Source organism: Triturus cristatus, chromosome 7 (genome assembly GCF_964204655.1).
Source record: "Triturus cristatus chromosome 7, aTriCri1.1, whole genome shotgun sequence".
In the NCBI taxonomy this organism is placed as follows: Eukaryota; Metazoa; Chordata; class Amphibia; order Caudata; family Salamandridae; genus Triturus; species Triturus cristatus.
The window spans coordinates 1649893564-1649914261 of NC_140590.1; the positions used below are offsets into that span (position 1 = coordinate 1649893564).

The following is a 20698-nucleotide window of genomic DNA, read 5'->3' on the forward strand; positions in this document are numbered from 1 at the left end:
AAGGCATTTTTCTGAAGAGTGGAGTGATTAGTTAGTGGCATTGGAATGTTCTCACAGTTTCGTTGAACAGCTCACTGGTACACTTGCATGTATTGCATAAACTCATAGCAGAGGAACCTCCTTTGGGGCACAGTGGTGTGTTCTTAATCGTCAAAGCTCTACACCTTTACCTTCTTGAAAAGGGTAGCCAGCATGGCTCCCTAATCTGCTCCCAAAAATCTTTTTTCTAAAGTTTAACATCTGTCTACACAATTTATTGGCTGCATGGTCACATTCTATGCTGTGTCCTGCACAGCGATTCAAGTTGAACATTGAAACTTAAACTCAATTGTGAGATCTTTCGAAAGCTAGAAAAAACAGAATTTGTACACGCAGTCACTGTTTGCATGGTTACACCTGATGCGATCAACATGTGAATTTTGTTTAGTGAGATAATTTCCCACTTGTTGCTTTATTGTTCTTTTCTGTTTAGAATATACCCTGAAGAAGGGAGTGAATCCCGAAATGCATTGGGCAGAGCATAACACAAGAAATGATTGATGTTATACTTTAAAATGTATATAAGAAAATGTGTTCAGTAGCTACAGGTTTGGTCTCTGTATTAGAATAGGGACATACAAAAATCTTGGCTAAGAAACACAGAAATATAATCAAGAACAAAATTAAAGTAAAAGTTGTTGACATGAAACATACGTTAGTGTAATTGTATTAAGTTAAACGATAATTTCACAAAGTTGTGCACACGGAGTCCGAGAAGCTAGAAATTCTTGGCCACACAAATAACAAATTGGATGGATGAGAATGCATTAAGGTTGAGAATTCTCAGATTCTTTGCCGACCATTAGAGGGCACAGTTCTCCCTCAAACAAAAAACTGTGACAGGCTGTTGAGCTGGACGGCTTTTTAGGTCTCGCCTATGCTAGGAAAAAAGACCTCTTGGAATCGCTCCGGACTGACTTGCAGCCTATGGCTTGATGTTACCCGCACAGGCTCGCGAGCGCGCACACACCACTCGCGGTACGCTGCAGCTGCATTCGCGGCCGCGCTTGTCATTGGTTTGTTGTTCAGACTCCTCAGTAACATTTTGAGTGCTAAAAACACAAGGAGAGCATACCGAATTAAAAAAAGGAACATGGCTTTAAAATATAACAGTGAGGAAATTCTAGAAATTGTTTAGTTTTGAGTACACAAGTTCAGTTGCTGGGGCATCAAATCTCCGTTTTCTTCTGGCATCCTGCAGTGCGGTTTGTCTTTTTTTCTACTAGTTTGCTGATGCGCCGCGGGTTCTTAGTCACTATTTCAGCTCAGTGGAAATGTAAATGCTGTTTTCCCCTCAGGTACAAAGTGCATTTGAACTGCTGGGTAATACCATGGTAGAGATTTGCAGAAGAGTCGTTGAATGCTACAAGAAAACCAATTAACAGGGACATGAACCAAAATGTCGGCCACACAGAGCATTATTAATGTTCTCTCTCTCTTTGAGCCTCTCCATGTTTTTCAAACAGGTCGTGTTCTTTTTTTTGTCTCAATAAAATTAAATGCTTTTCAGATAATAGACTGAGCCTCCGTACAGGAGGTCTGTTAGAATTGGGAGGAATAGGTTTCTTTTTTTAATAACACAGTTTACTGAACTTATATCAGCCATGCAGAGGGCAAAAGAAACAATCATTGGCATAGCCAATAGGGCTCGCCTTTGGGACATTATAAATGTTTAGTCATGCAACAGTTGATGTTGCACCAGGGATATTGTGCTGCATAACTAAACACTTATAAGGTTCTAAAGGCGAGACCTATTGGCTATGCCAATGCTTGTTATCTATATCTCTGGCAGGTACGACTAGGAAATGGAACCGCTGGACATTGAGTATCGGAAGGCTTTGCATGAAGACGTGATCATGATCTACTGTCCCTAGGATGGCAGATTTCTTAGAGAAAATCATGAGCTATACCATCTAGTCACGAGGACATCTGAGAGATGGGCCTGTTAGGGTTAATCGAGCGCGCGCAGGCGCACGCACCCACGCGGTGATGGCTACAGACTAGAGATCAATAAAGTTTTGGGCACGCACCACCACTTGGTCAATCAATGTTTAAACAGTTCAAACAGTTGTTGTGTGCAAGCTGGGGCTTCGCTGTCTGGACAACTCAGCGATTCAAATGAACATCAATACTGCAATTCCCGTTGGGAGTTGTCCCCCTGCGCACCACATGATATTACCCGTCGGTATATCCAAATAAATACAAACTACAAACGAAATTTTGAAGAAAATCTTTAGTACTCCATTTCAATTTAAGTTCATTGGGTGATGGAAAGAGTTTCCTTTGATTGCGTTGTTACAGTTACTACAGTTGAAACACGGTTGCATACCACGGTATCTGGTGACAACACTGCCCTGTTTGGGCTTGGTTAGTAGTTCTTTTATGTTGGGCCCTCTAGTGTGTGCAAAGATGGGAGTTTTTTCAAACAGACCTTTGAAGTCAGGTTCCTTACTGAGTAGATGCCAATGTCGAAGTACAATTTTTTTGTAAGCTTTGTTGACGATGGAATATTTAGAAACAACGATCATGCGCTTGTTATCCGTTTTTGGTCTGGTTATCAACAGTTCTTCCCTTTTCAGTGTTTCACATTTCTGTTCAGCAGCCGTCACCACCTCCACTGGGTATCGGCGCTCATGAAATCTTTGGCACATTTCCCTCATGTGTTTCTGACGTTCATTAGGATCAGAGACGATCTGTTTAACCCTCATTAGTTGCGATAAGGGCAAGTTGTTCTTCAAGTTCTGTTTGTGAAAACTATGATAGTGCAAAGTACTATTGCGGTCAGTTGTTTTTCTGTACAAAGTGGTTTGAATAGAATTGTTCATGATGTTGACCTGTACATCCAGATAGTTCACTGTCTTGTAGTCGACAGTCCAAGTGAATTGTATCCGATCGTTGATAGTGTTGCAGTGATTCAAAAATTCCAACAGTTTATCCTTTGATCCTGACCATAGCAGGAAAATGTCGTCAATGTACCTGATATACATCTTACCGTGTTCCAACCATAAAGGTAAACTCAAAATGTTGCTCTGCTCAAAATAATGCATGAACAAATTAGCGTAGACGGGCGCGGCACAGTTGCCCATCCTCTGAGAGTGAAGCATCGACACGCAAACCACCTTCAAAACCATCTACCTCATCGATCACAAAATGAAGGGTCACAACATTAAACTAAGGGTCAACGCCACATGTAACAGTATGAATGTCATCTATTTACTCAAGTGTTCATGTGGCCTCTGCTATGTTGGACACACTGAACGCAAGTTAAGAATAAGAATCTTGGAGCATAAGAGTAATATTCGCACTGCAAACATGAGATCCACTGTGGCTGCCCATTTTTGTGATCGTAGACACAATGTTGCTCAACTGCAATTTACTGTTCTGGAGAACGTGAACATCGTTGAGGGGGTGAACCCCAAAAACAGACTGCTGCATCGTGAAAACTTCTGGATCAGATTCCTCAGCACGATGCAGCCTACAGGGCTTAATGACCGCATGGAATTTCTGTGCTCTCTAAACTTTTGACTTTGAGTCTCATGGAACATTATGGGTATCATTCATCACTGTTTGATTCATATTTTCTGTATGATGTTTTGTCTTGATTAGTTTTGCTCATTACATTATGTCTACAATCACAATCTACTTTAATTTACTGTTTAGCCTCATGACTTATCCAAAATGGCGCTCCGCGTCAGCACGTTCAGTCCATCTTTTGTTTCTACTATCACTGTGATTTTGTTCGAGGAGCATTGCACATGTTTTCGGAACGCGTGTTCGTATGCGTCCTGTGGTTGATCCATCTAATTGTAAGTACTCGGAGCGTGGGTACTCTCACATCATGCCCGCATGTTTTGAATACTTAGGTCGATAAATTGCGTGTAATTCACGGTGATGTCGTGTAGAACTATTACATGTTTTTTCTCTAATGGTCGCATTTCGGCGAGGCGAACATGTTATGGTTTCTGGTATGTTCTGTTTTTAATCGGACATTGTTGTCTTGGTTAATCGGGACTATTTTCTTTGGTTATTTGGGACTATCCTTTCACACGCTATGAAGATATTATCAGTAGAGGCATTCTCACATTTCCCTTCCCGTTCTATATGACTCCGATGTAGACACACTTGACATGTTATCCTAATTAGCCCATATGTTTATATTTCCGCAGAATGTTCCCCTGACGAAGGGCAAGTTATGGCCGAAATGCATAGGGATATGTTGCATTAATCCTTTGGATGGAATGAAAAAATAAGTTGAATACATTTTCAATTAACTTAAATTGAAATGGAGTACTAAAGATTTTCTTCAAAGTTTCGTTTGGAGTTTGTATTTATTTGGATATACTGACGGGTAATATCATGTGGTGCGCAGGGGGACAAATCCCAACGGGAATTGCTGTATTGATGTACAGACTAGAGATGTCAGGTGGGTTAGCGGTGCGCTTTCTGTTCTCTTGCGGTCAGAGCGGGCTAGCTCCAGGTAGGGTTGCCACACGACCTGTATGTTTTTGGCCTGACGCATGCTTTCATGCCAAGACAAACACAGGTATATGGAAAATGGCTGGAATCCAACATTTTTCCTCATTGAAATTTAAGCTTACATTTGCAAGATGAAAATATGTCAAAAGAATGTTCATGTTGTCTTGGATAGTCCCAATTGTTTTATTTCTACTCAAATGTATAATATATGAATACAGAGGAATTTACACAGAACATAAAACATGCTCAAATGGGTGGAAATATTATTGAGGTGGGGGCAATCCTGGTCTCTCCTAGCGGTCACCTCACTGGGGGTGCGTTGTGTAGCGACACACCAGCCATCCAACATCTGTCCACGAAGGAGGCGCTGAACCTTTGTGACCATCACGTGAGCAACGATTGGAAAGCAAGTGTAATCAGGCATCCAAAGACATGATAAAACACACTAGGCTGCGCCCCACCCCCCACCCCCGAGTCACCTCTTTGCCACCCCTCCTCCAGAAGAGACAAGGGCACATGGGCAGCTTGCAACACACTTTGTGCTGAGGCCAGCCTTTCAGATGAAAGCTTACACTGGGCAGCAATATGTGCTTGCCGGTGTCGAGTAAGAGACAAGCTGCAGAAATGTGGGAAGAATATGTAGTATGCGCTTCTGCAACCAATTAGCATATCTGACTCCGAGTGGCTGTGCCACAGAAGTGCTGCCAACAGTGCTTAATTTATAAAACAATAAATGCCAGGGCCTTGGTCACGAGGTCACCGCAGCTTTCAACACCCATTACCTCTCCCAGTGATGCCAATGTCAGTACCAACACAACTACAAACCATCTCACTCCTACAAGTGTGAGAAATGAGACTATTACAGGCCCCCAAAGCTATAAGAAAGGCCTGATCGGCATTTATGAGGTGTTTTGAATTTATATCGTATTAATAAACAACTGTTCTGCTCATCTCTAAATTACACAAACAGCGCCTCCGTGTGGCAGCTGTCATAAGTGCTGGTGTTAACAATTAAGTGCCAGTGCTGAGCACCAGAAACCAGTGGCTCAAAATAAGCACTGCCACCCAATGTGACTGTGAGTCAGTCAGGCTGATGGCTGGACCCCTGTCTCTGAGGGAGGTACCAATGTTGTTACTTGGCTTCGGTTCTCCTCGGACTGATGTAGTCCTTTTGTGTACTCTGTGGAGAGTGCCCTCAGCTGAGCAGGAGTCTTCGTCTGTACAGTGATCTCAGATACTGCGCTTGACAATAATGCACATTAGTCGACAGTTGATTCTCACGCACAACAGCAAAGACTCTCGCCAGAGATAAGTATCTCATTTGAATGTGCTCCTCAAACCGGTAAGAGTGTCAGGAATCAGGATGCACTTTACAAAGTTCACTATCTGATGTGGAAGTCTAACACTTTATAGTGAAGCACACAGGCAAATCGGGTAGAGACTAGCATGGCTCGCATGACACTAGGTCAGATGGAGACTAACTATTATTCATTTAGGCAAATAGTGCTAGGCTGGTGGTATATTATGAAGTTTTGGAAGAGGAATAGAATGAATGATGGAGTGGTGATTTGATAAGGTTTGGGATGATTTGTTAATTATTTTCCCCTGCAGTGGGAGAAAAATATCTAAATATGTAGATAAATAGCCACACATAAGAGGTATATATACATACAGATTTTAGCATGATGCACATATGGAAACAGTGGTGGCCGCCACATACAAAAGGTAGTAGGGAGGGGGGCGCGCTGGAGGGGGAGTGCAGGGGGGAATAAAAAAAAAGAAAAAACGTAACTTATGTTGACGGCCGCGTTGAGCCGTTGCTGCTTCTTCCATGTCCCAGCAGGCACTGGGGCTGCATCAGACTCCCTGTCCAATCAGCACGGGATTGGCTTGAGAAGGCTGAAAAGATGCTCCACTCAGGTTAGGGAGTCTGTGGGGTTTCTCCAGCCCGGCTGCTCTATGCAGCGGGGTTGGAGAAACCTAAGAACACGTGTGTTTTGGTCGCCCTGAGACGGCCAGACAAACACATATGTGCACTTAGAGAGTGCACATAGCACTCCTCCTACCCCCTCTCATGGCCGGCCCCGCCACTCCCCGCACACGCTGGCTGAGCCAGCTGTTGACAAATAAAACAATAATCAAATATAATTTTATTGTTTAGCTGCTGGCTCTGCCAGTGGAGCGAAGCTCCTTCGCCATTGCAGAGGAGCCACCCCTGTATTGAAAAAAAATCAAGAGACAAAGTTGTACCGGATAAAGTCCATGCATGGATAAATATTTACAAACTCAGTTTTTCCATTTTTACTGTAATTTAAAGTTTTCTTTATTTTTCTTTATTGTTGTGTTGTTTGGCTCCCTGTTTAATTTAACAGTGAAACACATATATATAAAATCATCTATACACATTGCACCTTTTAAGCATACAAATGAGTGCATATATTTTAACTATGAGTAATATATCCATTTGTAAATTTGTGAAGCATAAATATGACAGGATATATATATAATAAATAATGTGCATTTGTACTAAGAGATGCACATATCTGAATACATGCATATATCAAAGTATACAAGTTTACAAACACACGTACATGCACCACTGTGGTTGTGTGCATACTATTGGTGCCCATTTGGGTTTTGAATATGGTGGTTATGTAGGGAAGAGCCAGCTTCTGAGTAATCATCTGAAGGTAAGATGGGTGTCTGTTGATCTTATGTTTGGCAGTGAAGAATTCCATATATTCGCTGCTTGAACAGAAAAGATGTTCTATCCATGGTTTTTTTCTTCTATGGCGGGGTTTTGAGGTGAGGTGCTGATCTGGAATGGAGGTTTATGTGTGGTTTGTATTTTGTGATTTTATTTCTGATAAAAAATTGTCATGTTCCATGTATTGCTTTGTGGGTGATACAAAGCCAGCCGCGGCTCACGCAGGTAAGAGCGGTGGGCCCGGGTGGGGGTGGGATTTCAACAGACGATGAGGGAAATTAATTAATTTATTTAATTTTTCCTCATCATCATCCGTCGAAATCAATCCCCACCCGGCGCCACCACCCACCGCTCTTACCAGAACGGGCCACGGCTGTACAAAGCAGCTTGAAGGTGGATCTTCTGGCAACCAGTAACCTAATGACGGGCCCTTAAGGCAGGGGAGATTTGGGCTTGTGGCTTTATATGTAGTAGTCTGGCAGCAGAGTTTTGAATTTGTTGTAGTCTTTTCATAGTTGATAGAGGTGATCCATGGTAGAGGCCATTTGTGTAATCATGTTTACACAGTAAAAGAGAGGTAGTAGCTTGGACCTTGTGTGATTATCCTAGGTGGGGGAAGATGTGCCGCAGTGTTTTCATAGCAATGAAGTTTGATCTTGCCAACGTATTCACTTGGACATTCATTGATTGCTTAGAGTTCTTGGTAATTCTAAGGTTTCTTACTTCCTTGGATACTTTAGGAGGTGATCCCAGATCGTCAGGGTCATAATTTTTCCAATTGCCACAGGTGAGGTGAGTATTTCAGTTTTGGACGGATTAAATTTGATATGGCTCAATGTCATCCACTGATCAAGGGCTGGGAGGCAACTGCAGATTTTTTAGTGTCTAATATCTTCTGGGGATTTTCATTTTATGAGTATATGTGTGTCATCTATGTAGTTATAGCAAGTAAGCTGAAACTCATTGATCATTGCCAGTAATGACTTCTTGTAGATGTTGAAAAGTTGGATGAGATGATGGAGTCTTGAGGCAGCTTCTAATTATTAAATGTAGGGTTTCGGGGAGAAAGGAGGAGTATGGATGACATTTGTTCTCTTTTAAAGGTAGGATGTGATCCACTCGAGAGCAGCCCCCTCTATGCTGGCTTCTCAGAGTCTTTGGATTAGAGAGTCAATATCAACTGTGTCGAAGGCAGCTGAAAACGTCCAGGAGAAGTAGTGCAGCGACCCCGTTGTGGTCTACTGTGGTCTTAAGGTCATCCCAGATGGCAATTAGAGCAGATTCGGTGCCTATTCGTCGATGGAAACCTGTTTGGAAACCGGATCTTCAATAAATTGAGACATCTGGGTGAATGCTGCTCTTTCTATTAGTTTGTCAAAGAATGGTCCATTTGCAGTAGGTCTGTAGTTGTTCGGGTCTTGAGGGTCCAGGTTTGCTTTCTTTAATATGGTTTTTTAAGTCTTCAGAAAAATCTCGAGTTGTCAAGGAATGAATGTTCTGACTGTGGTGGCAGCAGAGGTTGTTAAAAGGTTGCTCTTGAAGAGTTGTGGTGAACAAGGGTCAGAGGGGCAGCCAGCTGACCTGCTTGTCTTGACAAGATCCATAAATTCAGTTTCTGATAGTTGTTTGAAGGAATTCAGAGTTTGCATTACATTACTCGGGGGGGGGGGAGAGATTGTTGGAAAAGGGCTGGAGCTGGTGGTTTTCATGTGGTTTAAATAGGAATCCAACATGTCTGCTTTGGTTGTGTAATGATTTGCCAGTTTGTCAGTTAATTCTTGGGAAATAGGATGCTTACCTTCTGTGCAATTAGGTTTACAAAATTCTGTGAGGTGTTTTATAAAATTCTTTATTTGACAATTTGCATTCTGAATTCTGTTTGAATAGTAGCTTTTTTTTAAAGCTTTTTTGTTAGATGACTTGTATATTGTGTTGTTTTTGTGTAACCGAAGTTTGTCTTACATGCTTTGAGTCAGGTGTGTTGTAGCTTTGCAGTTTGTTTGATCTTTTTTAGTTCTGCATTCATCCAAGGTGCTTGTTTTCTTTTGACATGGTTTGTTGTTTTTAGTGGAATTAGGATATCAAAAGCTTCCAGGAGCCGCTCATAGTTTTTGAACTGAGCTTATTGTGTCCAGATATGTGTTGGATGTTAGTTGTGTCCTCAAAACTCAGTTTGTCCCAGGGTTGATAAGTGCTTTCTGGTAAAGTGGCCTTAGTAGTGGAGAGTTGGGGTGTCTTGTGTTGGAAAGCTAGCAGATGGTGATCTGGAAAGTGATTAGCTCTGGAATGGCAAAAATGACATTTAGTATGTGTCCATTGATGCATGTGTGTTTGGGGACAATCTGATGTAGGTTCAGTGTTTCTAGGATTGTGATTATAATGATATTAGGTTTATCAAACCAAATGTTTAAGCCACCTAGGACGCATGGGTTGGAGTGTAGTATCAGAAGGTTAGAAATTGTGTCTAGAATTGTGTCTGGGAATGTTGCTTTGCTAGGTGATGGTGTGTAAAGGAGGAGGAAGTTACAGGAGAAAGTTGATGTAGGGTTGGCTCTGGTGATGAGGGCCTCACAACCTTGTATGAGAATGTCCTCAGCTTTGCTGAGATTTAATGTTTCCCTGAATATAACATCTAGTCCACCTCCTATTTTGTCTATGCAATTGTGTGGGAGAGTTTGTTAGCGTGGAGGAACAGCTTTGTGCAATACTGGTACAATGTCATCCTCCAATCAAAATTCGATTATGAAGAGCAAGTCAGGTTGTGGGTCTGTGAGTAGGTCGTTGTTGGAAGGTGGTACCTACAGCTACTAATAACACCACAATCACAAATAAGGCCCAATTAAGTCTCAATAAGTTATTCCTTGCTCACCCCTTGGTAGCTTGGACAGATGAGCAGTCAGGCCTAACTTAGGAGACAAGTGTGTAAAGCATATAATATCACCAAAACGGTAAATAAGTAAAGGATACAACACAATAAAAATCCAACTCATATTTATAAACATAGAAAATATTTTTTGCTTTAAATTGGCACCAAAATGACAACATTTCAATGTGGGTAGCCGCAGATATGAATTTTTTAAGTTTACACTTTTATGTGCTAGAAAGCACATTTTCTTAAATTGAAAGTGCCAACCGCGGCTATCTGGTCATGTTGGACCGGGACAAAGTCAAAGTTTCAGGCCGACCGCAATGGAGTGCTGGTCGGATACGATGAGTGGTTGGGCCCGGTCATGTTTTTACCTTCTGACAGTCACTTTTTGGGAGATTTTTCTCTTGATGTCAAGCAATTGGGTCTTAGATCTGGATTTTGATTAGTAAATGGCGGCCTGCTGCAGTGCGATGCCTCAGTCAGCCCTGGAGGTCTTTGTTGTTGATGACAAGGAGTTCCGGAGCTGTCCATGGGGCAAACCTACGTGGTCAGGCCGAGCTGCAATTCAACATCGGCAAGTTGACTCTTGTCTTCGATGCCAGTCTTCTTCAAGAGCTTTTCCACAAAAGTTGACAAAAAGTTCCTAAACTTTCAGATCTTCTTCTGAAAGATACCTTGAGAGTCAGAAAGGGTCCACAGCACAAGCCAAGGGTTCAGAAGTTCTGCTTTGCCTCTTGGAGATCTTGGACTTCAACTCCCACAATGCACCTGGTCAGTGCAGGAAATTCCAGGTGAAGCTGGTCAGCTGGAGTTGTCATCTTAGCGGATGTTGTAGGTGGCTTCTTGCAGAACGTTTCTACATGTTTCTGCTCAGAGAATCCAGTCCTTATTCTTGAAGACAGGCACAGTCCTACGTGTGTGAAGTCTTAAAGTGCAGCAGATACAGTCCTTCTGAGTGCAGCCAAGCAGGGAAGTCCTTCTTCAGATGTTTCAGGCAGCGATCTGAGGGACTTCTGCATATCTCCCATATGTATTCCCCATTCTGGGCTTGCCAGGGGGAGGGGGCACCCCAACAAGTGGGGTTCAAGTTGCCACCTTCTGCCATGACAACCTCCTGGGAAGTGTGGCAAATGCTTGTCTTGGAATGCACATCTCTTCAAAAATCAAAATGGAGAAAATCTCTCTTTGGAGTGTAGGCCTGGCTAACCCAACCCACGAGTGTGGCTAACATTTCTCTACACTCCCCTTCCAGCACCTTTCCCATTCTAAATAGAGGGACTTCTATCTGGCTGGGATACATGAAGTGGGGTGTGGTCTGGGTCCTGTGACATCTGTGCTTCTACCTTTGAAGTTCAGTTTTCTCCCCAGCCCCCTTCCTGCCCCTGGCTTCTCCAGGAAGCAAATCTCCTCCCACCAAATGACTATAATGTGTCAACTGTGTCAAGTTGTTGAATTTATTGCAGATTATATTTTGAGACTTTGAATTAAGTTGCTATCTAACTCCTGTCAAAAGTTAGACTTCATTAAAGTTTAATAAATCCTTAACATGTTGGCCTATGGAGCTAGCAGCACTACAAAGGGGAAAATAGCTTTGTCTGTTTTTCCCGCACCAGGGCATTTACAAATTATTTTATAATGTCCCTGCTTTTTCTAACAAGGCACCCTAGCCTTGGGGCACCAAGGGCAGACCTTAAGGGTGACCAATATGGAATACAAAAAGGTAGTTTTGGAATTTGGAAGTAGTTTTAATTCCAAAGTCTAATTTGGACACAATTTTATTTTAAAAGCAGCCTACAAGGAAGGGCTGGCTTTAAAATGACACCAGACACCACAGCAGTACACACTTAGGAGCATTAAGTCCACCGAAGTCTCTAAACCTAGATGCCCTACCATACTCTAGGGGCTTACAGGTAAGTTGTCTGAGTCAATTGAAATTACACCAATTACCATATAGCTTTCAAGGATAGTGCATTGGCCCTAGGCCTGGTTAGCAGAACCCCGGGGTACTTTCAGAGTCAGTAACTACCAGTATCAGTCAAAATGATGGTGATCAGGGCAAAAAAAGAATACATTTCCTACAGTCGAGATGAGGTGCTTGCTTTTAGAAAGGGAGCATGCATTTATTGGTAGGCAGTTTAGAGATTGTGTTTGTCGTTGTGTGAGTTTGTTTTCTGGAATAGTGAGTAGTATCCGTTGGGCTTATAGTAGGAGACCTATTGGTGATGTTGTTAACTGTATAAGAGTAGCAATTGTTTTTGGCTATATCGTTATCCTTTTCCAACATGCTTAGTGGGTATTTTGTTGGATGTGTGTGTGCAGGTGGTGTTGATAGTGGTTGTAAGTGAGCTGGTGGGCTGTAATTGGTTGAACATTTGTGTGCAAATTTGGTGTAGGGTGTGTATTATATGTGTGGGCATGATGGAAGGAGTGGGTGTTTGTATTTTGTGTTGGAGGTTAGCAAGACATGCAGGCACATGCATCAAGCTAAGAAATAGCGAGTCCTTAATTGCGATTTTTAAGGAATCGCAAATAAGGATTCGGTACCTCCTATGCATGACGCAGATACCGAAAAATTACGGATTCGCAAAAAATCGCTAAACGCAATAGCGAGAAAACAAAGAAAATAGCTAATCGCTGAAAACACACAAATTGCGATCTTGCAAATTGCGAGATCGCTATTAGCGAGATCGCAATTAGCGAAATCGCTATTTGCGAGATCGCAATTTTACCGAGTCGCATTGGGAGCAGCATGATGACCTCACAACCAGGAAGTAACTCTTCCCATGTTGCAGTCTGTGACCATAGGAAGCCAGAGCAGGAAGCAGAGCAAAGGAAGACTTGGCATCCAGACTACTGCTAACACCAGAAATGGCCCACACATCAGCAGAGGAGGGGGCAGGGGCCAGAAAAAGAAAGATCAAATTCAGTGAGAGGGAACTCGAGTACCTCATTGAAGAGGTTGTAAAGAGCCATGAGAAGCTCTTTGGGAAGCTCTCCCTAAAAGTCCCAGAGGCTGAGAAAAGACGCATCTGGAACCGGATAAAAACAAAAGTCAATGCTGTGGGTGTGACACACCGCAGTATTGAAGAGTTAAAAAAACGCTGGTATGATCTGCGGAGCCGTGCCAAGGAGCGAATTGCACAGAGGCTGAAAGAGGCAAAGAGCACTGGAGGAGGACCCTCAACAGTCCCGGACAACACAGCCCTGGAGGACCTGGTGGAGGGCACAATCCTGCCAGAAGCTGCAGTGGGAGTGACGCAGATGGATACATCCAGCGGAGCCTGCCGTACACAAGGTAAGAGGCACTATAATATACCCATCAATGTAAATAATAATAGCACCAATACAGTAATAAGAAGGCAAGCAGCTGTAATCAACTCTAGGCCACAGTTCATATACAGCTACTAAAGCATCATGGGATTCGTAGTCCCCTGAACCAATTAGTGAGTCACATTGCACTTTGTGTGGCCATTGTGCCAAAAAAGCTTTACAGACCGTGATTACAGACAGTGAGAACGTAAGAGCTAACAAAATCACCATGTTGCAAAACATTAGCCCAAACAAATATTAATCTTGCACTGTTTCACACCACAGGTGCAGCGGAAGGAGACACTGATGAGAGCGAATGCAGGGAGAGCACACAGACCACTGCAGAGACTGCCGGTACCATACCAGTCACACCTCCCAGCACATCCCAGGCACCCACAAGACACAGGGCTACAGTCCCTCCCCTTCAGCCAATGGAGAGCATTCTGGAACCTGAAAGGGCACCTGCACAAAGCCTGCCTAGTGTCAGGTCCACCACCACCACACCCCAGACACCGGTCCAGATGACGCGAAGATGCAGGGCAAGGGGCCACATATCAGCACAGGAGGCATCGACTCCAAATGTCTGGGGAGATGTCGAGTTGCAGATGATGAGGGTGCAGTGCCAGCAGGCACGACACATGGGAGCCATCAACCTGCAAATGTCTAAATTAAACAAGAACGTCTCCACCATGGCAGATCGCGTGAGTGAACTCACTCAAGCAGTTGTGGAAGGCAACAGGCACACCAATGCCACATTGCACAAGCTCGTGCATGTGATGCAGGAGGGACAACACCGAGAGGAGAAGGCATCGCCAATTCATGGCGCGCCTGGCTGGATATACAAGATCCAACAATAAGTTGTGCAACGCTACTGCACTGCTGTCACGGAGGTCGGTGGCAATGCAGATTGACATGGGGCATAGTTGTGGGGACGTGGCCAGGGCCCGTGGCCAAGTTACCACTGCTGTTGAACAGCTCCAGGGTGGTGCAGGTGGCCTCAGCAATGCCACTGGAGATGAGGGGAGTGAGGGGGCATCCAGCCTGAGCAGCATGTCTGCACCAGTCAGCGCTGGCAGGAGGTGTAGTACACGTCGTTCGACACCTACACTTGCACCAATGGGTGGGGATGCCGATGCAGGCGAAAGACGCCTCGGTGTGCGTGGGAGGAAGCGCTGAGCACACACATACCTCCGGACAATTAGCCATGGTGGCGTAACCATGGTCAGGACATACAGAGGGACTGGTAATGAAGTCCGAATCCTTATTTGATTAGTGTCTTGGTACATGCCGTGAATGTACCCTTAAGCTACGTGTATGTTTAGACACACAACAGTCCATGTTCACGTGCAAATAAAAACTTTGCATGTAAAGAATGATAGTTTCTGTCTCATGATTACGCACCTTTGAAGTGATGTTGGGTGACGTGTGCACGTTTCCACTGCCCCCCCGCTGAGCTTGCAGGATGCGGGTGTCGTGGGTGTACAGGGGGCTGGTTGTCCGCAGTGCCGTAGGCATCTATGAGTATGCGTCTCGTGGTAGCTATGTTGTGCTACATTGCACATGCTGCCACTATCCTACAGCAGGTCATCGGCTGGTACTGCATCGCATCACCAGGTCTGTGCAGGATGTGGAGGCGACTCTTGAGCTATCCAAATGTCCATTCAATCACATAACCTGTCCTGGTGTGTGCTGCGTTGTACTGCTGCTCCTGTTGGGAGCCTGGGTTCAACTATGGAGTCTTGATATAGTTTCTCACGGCGTATGCACTGTCACCTACAGGGTAGTGTGGAATGTGTTTGTGTCAGGTATGCATTGCCATTACAGAATGATTTTGTGTGCATAAGTATATTGTCTGACCTAGCAGGTGTCCCTCGCCATATCCCCCCCTGAGCAGGCGTGTGTGTATGCCAATATATCGGAAGATGTATGAATCATGGATGCTCCCAGGATATTGCGCTACGATGTCGGTCTTGATGTTATTCACATTGCACATTGCTTGGACATTGATGGAGTGATACGATTTCCGGTTACGAAAGATCTACTCATTGACTGCTGGTGGACATATGGCTCGTGGGTGCAATCTATGCATCATATCACATTAGGGAACTGTGCAATTCGATATGAATGGAGTTTGGGTGGGTTCAATTCCCTTTGGGTTGTGGGGAGGCTGATGTGGTTGTGGATCAGAGTCATCATGGCAGCCAGGAAGGATCTAAAGAAACGTGAGAGGGAGCCTTGTGATACCCCTCCCGCTACTGCCACTACACCCTGGAAACCTCCTGATGCAAGTAGGTGCAGGCAACATTACACCTGGACATGGGGAGGGATGGCATGCGTCCTATGTGTTCTTGCGCTGCATTAGTGTTTCGAATTCAGCTATGAGGTAAAGTTTCATGGCAGCGTTGATCCTGTACTAATCATATATGTCCTCATCAGTTTGTCACAACAGAGTTATGCGCAGGCAGAATATCCTCTCCTGGAATCTCCTTCTGCCCTGGCCTGCTGCATGGATCCTCATCCTCCTCACAAACAGGTAGTGTGCCGCCATTGTGTGCGTCCTATATGGACTCATTGGTCAGTTGCAATACCCCTCACCAGCTTATCAGCTGTAGTGAAACAATAAAAAAAAAATTTAACACCTGCTTCTGATTCTCCTTAATCTGCACTTGCAAAAATGTGATTTTTGGTAAAATTGCTATTTGCGATTTTTGATGCATCGTTTAGCGATTAATTATTGCGATTCTTTATTGGCTCACGCTTTTAATATTTTCGCTGATAAGAATTCGCTATTTCTGGATTCCCGGTATTTGTGAGTCGGTATTTTTGCGATTATAGGTTATTTGGTTGATGCATTGGGAAACGCTACAATGCGCTCGCAAATTGCTAATCGATAATTTTGTGACCACATTTTGGCTTGATGCATGTGCCTGTTGGAGTATGATGTTTGTTTTCTGTGGAGTATTCATATGTGATATTAGTGTAGTGAGTTTGTGTGTAGGTTTTGGTTCTAAAGTACTGGTGGGGAGTGTATGTTGAAGAGGAAAAGGGGTGGTGATGTGTGTTGGAGAAGAGTGTTTGTGGTGCGCGAGAGGAGATGATTGCTTGTAGGTTTGGTAGAATGAAGAGGTAGTATTCGGGTGGAGGGGAATGTAAGGAATGTTTGTGCATTTTTGGTAAAAGTGTAAGGGGGATTTGAATGAGAATGATATGAGAGAGGGTTGCATAAATGGTTTCTTGTATTGAATGAAGTCTATTAGGAGTAAGTAGAGAGTAGAGCTGTTTATAGCTCTTGCCTAGGCAGCACATGCGCTGTCTCTTCGAGGCATGCTGTTTCTAGAAAATGGGCTTTAAGCTCCACCCATATTTCAAATGGGCTACTTTTACTTTCCTCTGTAAATGGCTGCTTATTGGTTAATATGCTCAGTAGCCGCTCCTTTTCTACTATTGTAACCTGCCATGAGGACTGTCCCTGTTACAGGTACATGTTACATGGTGTTATTTATTACTTTCTGAGCACTCTCTTCTTTTTGCTTGTTTAGGCTCAGGAACTCACTTGCCCCCATGCTTGTGCCCTCTCCTCAGCCACCTCCTCCTCCTCGTTCGATCCCTCTCCTCAGTTGTAGCTACCTCCTCCTCCCTCCTGCTTGTTGTACATTAACACCAGCACTTCCAGCACGGCATGCGGCGACACCGCCCTTTATCTTTATTAAGTATTTCTTTTTATTTACAACGGGCACTTAAGTGGGTGCATGTGCGGCTTCGTGCCTTTTATCAGCACGGTGCACGCTTTACGGCCGCCAGGCTTCATGTTTCATGAAACTCAGCAGGTGCCGTATTGGTAAAAGAACGCATGTCGCTGCTGCTCTGTCTGCCCTGTAAATCTTTATTTTTATTCTAAGGATGTCCGCCGTGATGCGCTTCTTCTCTTTTGTGTACTATGTTCTTGTTATTTGAGGGATGGGCTGTTGCAGGCCCATTTTTATTTACTTTGCCAACATTTGATCAGCAGGGCATGCCGCGCTTTATCTTTAAGCATGGCGGCCACGCCTGTCCTTTGTTCTGCGTACCATGCTTAAAGACAAATCGCGGCATGCAGCACTGATGAAATGTTGGCAAAGTAAATGCAAATAGAAAGTCGGGCACCATGCTTAAAGACAAAGCACGGTGTGCTGCGCTGATTAAATGTTGCTGAAGTAAAAAAAAATTCCCAAAGTTAATAAATAGAGGTGAGCAAGCCGCGCCTTTTCTTTCTTGTGCACGGCCCAGCTCATCCACCTCTATTTATTTTTAGCATCTGCAGTCTTCACCAGACATCACTACTATGTACTGTGTCTAGGCATCAATGGTCCTTCCAAGTCCGCTTACCGTCCTAAACATATCACACTCAGTTTTGTTACAATGTGCCTCTTCACAACATGTTACATCATGGTGGCGTTACAACAAACAAATGATGGACGGAATGCTGACAATGCAGACATTCTCCCCCAGTCAAAAGATCTGGGTTAAATCCATCGTTCTTTTGCCCACTACACCACCCCAGTTTAGACATGGCCATATGCAAATCAGTCTTGACCCTGTGCCTCATGGGAACAGTCCAGCCCGAACTGCCAAGCCATGTCTTCCCTGGACCGGAATCAAGCATCCTAGGACCGGTTTCTGGCTATCAGCCGTCATCAGCCAGGATAGCTTGACTCCAGTGGCGTAGTGAGCACGGGTCCCACGTCTGGGAATACCCATCCCACTTAGGGCGAAAAGCGTTACAACAAACAAATGATGGACGGAATGCTGACAATGCAGACATTCTCCCCCAATCAAAAGATCTGGGTTAAATCCATCGTTCTTTTGCCCACTACACCACCCCAGTTTAGACATGGCCATATGCAAATCAGTCTTGACCCTGTGCCTCATGGGAACAGTCCAGCCCGAACTGCCAAGTCATGTCTTCCCTGGACCGGAATCAAGCATCTTAGGACCGGTTTCTGGCTATCAGCCGTCATCAGCCAGGATAGCTTGACTCCAGTGGCGTAGTGAGCACGGGTCCCACGTCTGGGAATACCCATCCCACTCCGGTCCAGGGAAGACATGGCTTGGCAGTTCGGGCTGGACTGTTCCCATGAGGCACAGGGTCAAGACTGATTTGCATATGGCCATGTCTAAACTGGGGTGGTGTAGTGGGCAAAAGAACGATGGATTTAACCCAGATCTCTTGACTGGGGGAGAATGTCTGCATTGTCAGCATTCCGTCCATCATTTGTTTGTTGTAACGCTTTTCGCCCTAAGTGGGATGGGTATTCCCAGACGTGGGACCCGTGCTCACTACGCCACTGGAGTCAAGCTATCCTGGCTGATGACGGCTGATAGCCAGAAACCGGTCCTAGGATGCTTGATTCCGGTCCAGGGAAGACATGGCTTGGCAGTTCGGGCTGGACTGTTCCAATGAGGCACAGGGTCAAGACTGATTTGCATATGGCCATGTCTAAACTGGGGTGGTGTAGTGGGCAAAAGAACGATGGATTTAACCCAGATCTCTTGACTGGGGGAGAATGTCTGCATTGTCAGCATTTCGTCCATCATTTGTTTGTTGTAACGCTTTTCGCCCTAAGTGGGATGGGTATTCCCAGACGTGGGACCCGTGCTCACTACGCCACTGGAGTCAAGCTATCCTGGCTGATGACGGCTGATAGCCAGAAACCGGTCCTAGGATGCTTGATTCCAGTCCAGGGAAGACATGGCTTGGCAGTTCGGGCTGGACTGTTCCCATGAGGCACAGGGTCAAGACTGATTTGCATATGGCCATGTCTAAACTGGGGTGGTGTAGTGGGCAAAAGAACGATGGATTTAACCCAGATCTCTTGACTGGGGGAGAATGTCTGCATTGTCAGCATTCCGTCCATCATTTGTTTGTTGTAACGCTTTTCGCCCTAAGTGGGATGGGTATTCCCAGACGTGGGACCCGTGCTCACTACGCCACTGGAGTCAAGCTATCCTGGCTGATGACGGCTGATAGCCAGAAACCGGTCCTAGGATGCTTGATTCCGGTCCAGGGAAGACATGGCTTGGCAGTTCGGGCTGGACTGTTCCCATGAGGCACAGGGTCAAGACTGATTTGCATATGGCCATGTCTAAACTGGGGTGGTGTAGTGGGCAAAAGAACGATGGATTTAACCCAGATCTCTTGACTGGGGGAGAATGTCTGCATTGTCAGCATTCCGTCCATCATTTGTTTGTTGTAACGCTTTTCGCCCTAAGTGGGATGGGTATTCCCAGACGTGGGACCCGTGCTCACTACGCCACTGGAGTCAAGCTATCCTGGCTGATGACGGCTGATAGCCAGAAACCGGTCCTAGGATGCTTGATTCCGGTCCAGGGAAGACATGGCTTGGCAGTTCGGGCTGGACTGTTCCCATGAGGCACAGGGTCAAGACTGATTTGCATATGGCCATGTCTAAACTGGGGTGGTGTAGTGGGCAAAAGAACGATGGATTTAACCCAGATCTCTTGACTGGGGGAGAATGTCTGCATTGTCAGCATTCCGTCCATCATTTGTTTGTTGTAACGCTTTTCGCCCTAAGTGGGATGGGTATTCCCAGACGTGGGACCCGTGCTCACTACGCCAGTGGAGTCAAGCTATCCTGGCTGATGACGGCTGATAGCCAGAAACCGGTCCTAGGATGCTTGATTCCGGTCCAGGGAAGACATGGCTTGGCAGTTCGGGCTGGACTGTTCCCATGAGGCACAGGGTCAAGACTGATTTGCATATGGCCATGTCTAAACTGGGGTGGTGTAGTGGGCAAAAGAACGATGGATTTAACCCAGATCTCTTGACTGGGGGAGAATGTCTGCATTGTCAGCATTCCGTCCATCATTTGTTTGTTGTAACGCTTTTCGCCCTAAGTGGGATGGGTATTCCCAGACGTGGGACCCGTGCTCACTACGCCACTGGAGTCAAGCTATCCTGGCTGATGACGGCTGACAGCCAGAAACCGGTCCTAGGATGCTTGATTCCGGTCCAGGGAAGACATGGCTTGGCAGTTCGGGCTGGACTGTTCCCATGAGGCACAGGGTCAAGACTGATTTGCATATGGCCATGTCTAAACTGGGGTGGTGTAGTGGGCAAAAGAACGATGGATTTAACCCAGATCTCTTGACTGGGGGAGAATGTCTGCATTGTCAGCATTCCGTCCATCATTTGTTTGTTGTAACGCTTTTCGCCCTAAGTGGGATGGGTATTCCCAGACGTGGGACCCGTGCTCACTACGCCACTGGAGTCAAGCTATCCTGGCTGATGACGGCTGATA

General features: G+C 45.0%; 1 protein-coding gene across 1 annotated transcript in view; it reads right to left on the reverse strand.

Annotated features, from left to right (window-relative positions):
- LOC146812629 (uncharacterized) overlaps positions 1-20698 on the reverse strand; it is a 314705-nt gene that overhangs the window by 83117 nt on the left and 210890 nt on the right. Inside the window, exons 13-14 of the mRNA XM_085615178.1 lie at positions 2369-2983; positions 1342-1402 (exon numbers count right to left, since the gene is read on the reverse strand). Of these exons, the coding sequence (XP_085471304.1) occupies positions 1342-1402; positions 2369-2983 (676 nt within the window). The remainder of the gene's footprint in view (positions 1-1341; positions 1403-2368; positions 2984-20698) is intronic.